We start from the raw sequence: 1,833 nt of genomic DNA on the forward strand, positions 1-1,833 counted from the left end.
ATCCCAGAAAACCCTCTTGCCCCACTCATCGCCTCCATCAGGTGGTCTCCGTGCCCTGGAGAGCGATGCTCACGTCAGCTCCCGTGTGGGCCTGCGTCATCATCGCCAGCGGCAGCAGCTTCGGCTTCCAGACCCTCCTCTCCGAAATGCCGACCTACCTGGCCAACATCCAACACTTCGACATGAACAGCGTCAGTATTTTATATTGCTTGGGGCTCTTGAAGTCAAATAACTATTAGAAAGAGGTCGGAGGGTTGGTAAGAGCGGCTATCCCGTTGCAGAGTGGGTTGATGTCCGCGCTGCCGTACCTGTGCATGTGGATCTTCGGCCTCAGTTGGGGCGTCTGCATGGACCGCCTCGCCGCTGCCGGGCTGCTCTCCGTGACGGCTGTGAGGAGGCTTTCCACTGGCTTCGGTGCGTCCCCTGTGCTCTTCTTTGCACTTTTTCTAGACTCGTTTTTCATCCAAGCGTTGGTCTGTTACAGTAATGTGTGGGTTTATGGACCGTTTTTACTGGGAATGTATATAGAAATGGCTGTTTTTTCCAAGTTCAGTATCATTATTAGATTATTAGAATGACTGGATCTCAAAGGCAATTTTATTATTATCTGTAGGAAGTTCCTTAAATATATCATATATGCAAAATATGATATTCTCTCGAATTTGAAGACCGTAATCTTATATACAAACAAATAGCTATTGTGTGTATGAATTACGCACGCCATCCCTCTGCCATTCGTTCATGATCCTGTTATGATGTCACCACTCCACCTCAGTGTCACCCTGCCTACCCCGCCCGTCTACACACTTTAGGCAAAGAAACTCACCAATAGTCGAGGAGTGAAGTTGATCACTAATCGACAACTTCCCTAAAAGTAATTAGTAATCGCTCGTGCTTGTAACGCCCACCATTTGCTGAATTCATTCCCTTCGCAACGCAGCTCATTACGTGCCGGCGGTGGCCCTCGTCGTCATGTGCTTCGTGGACTGCAACTCCACCTTGGCGATGGTCGTGCTGTGCTTAGCGGTGGGCGCCTGCGGCAGCGCCTATAGCGGCAACGCCCTCGCCGAGCAGGACATCGCGCCCAACCTGACGGGGACGCTGATGGGGATCACCAACACCATGGGCGCCGTCATGGGGTTCATCGCGCCCTCCGTCACGGGCGCCATAACGCAGGGAAGAGTAAGATAATGAGCGAAATTTAAAAATTTCATTGTGATCTCGCGTCGCCATCTGTCACCCTAGGATTGCATTCCTGTTATGTCTGAGATAGACCTTGAGTAGCAATCTAGTCCCTTTGTTAGCTGTTTCTTATATCATTCATTCTTAATTTGATCGTGTAACGTGGATCTTCAATATATATTAATTCAGTGAACTAATGAGCCTTAAGAGATGGTAGTAACTCTAATGATGTCGATATTTGCAAAAGATGATGACAATATCGCACCTATATTTTCACTCAACACTGATCCTTATAACCCTGTGCAGCAAGGGTCACTGGGTGCTTGGAGAACCGTCTTCCTGGTGTCGGCAGCGAACTACGTGGTCACAACCACACTCTACATGCTCACTATGTCCGCGCAGGTCCAGCCTTGGAACCATTCTCAGAAATCCGGGGGTTAGTAGGGGCGCCTCGCTGCTCACTTGGTTCACATTAGTAGTAAATGGAGAAATATGTTGATGTGTGTGTAGAAGATATATGAAATATCTGGTACATAGCTGCATGCTTAACGAATACTATGTAAAGACCAAATTGTCTTTCTGATGTCAATTTTTTTTTCTAGATGGTCGTGAGGATCCTGAAGGTGCCCCAGCCTTAGAAAAACTCAAGTC

The 1,833-nt window shown here is 48.1% G+C and overlaps 1 protein-coding gene across 1 annotated transcript in view; it reads left to right on the top strand.

Moving 5' to 3' along the window:
• Positions 1 to 1,833, top strand: part of LOC119594105 (sialin-like) — a gene marked incomplete at both ends in the record, with an annotated part of 3,809 nt that extends 1,976 nt beyond the window's left edge. Inside the window, 5 exon segments of the mRNA XM_037943162.1 lie at positions 42 to 191; positions 282 to 414; positions 941 to 1,182; positions 1,489 to 1,618; positions 1,785 to 1,833. Of these exon segments, the coding sequence (XP_037799090.1) occupies positions 42 to 191; positions 282 to 414; positions 941 to 1,182; positions 1,489 to 1,618; positions 1,785 to 1,833 (704 nt within the window).

The sequence above is a fragment of the Penaeus monodon genome, chromosome 33 (genome assembly GCF_015228065.2).
Source record: "Penaeus monodon isolate SGIC_2016 chromosome 33, NSTDA_Pmon_1, whole genome shotgun sequence".
Lineage (NCBI taxonomy): Eukaryota > Metazoa > Arthropoda > Malacostraca > Decapoda > Penaeidae > Penaeus > Penaeus monodon.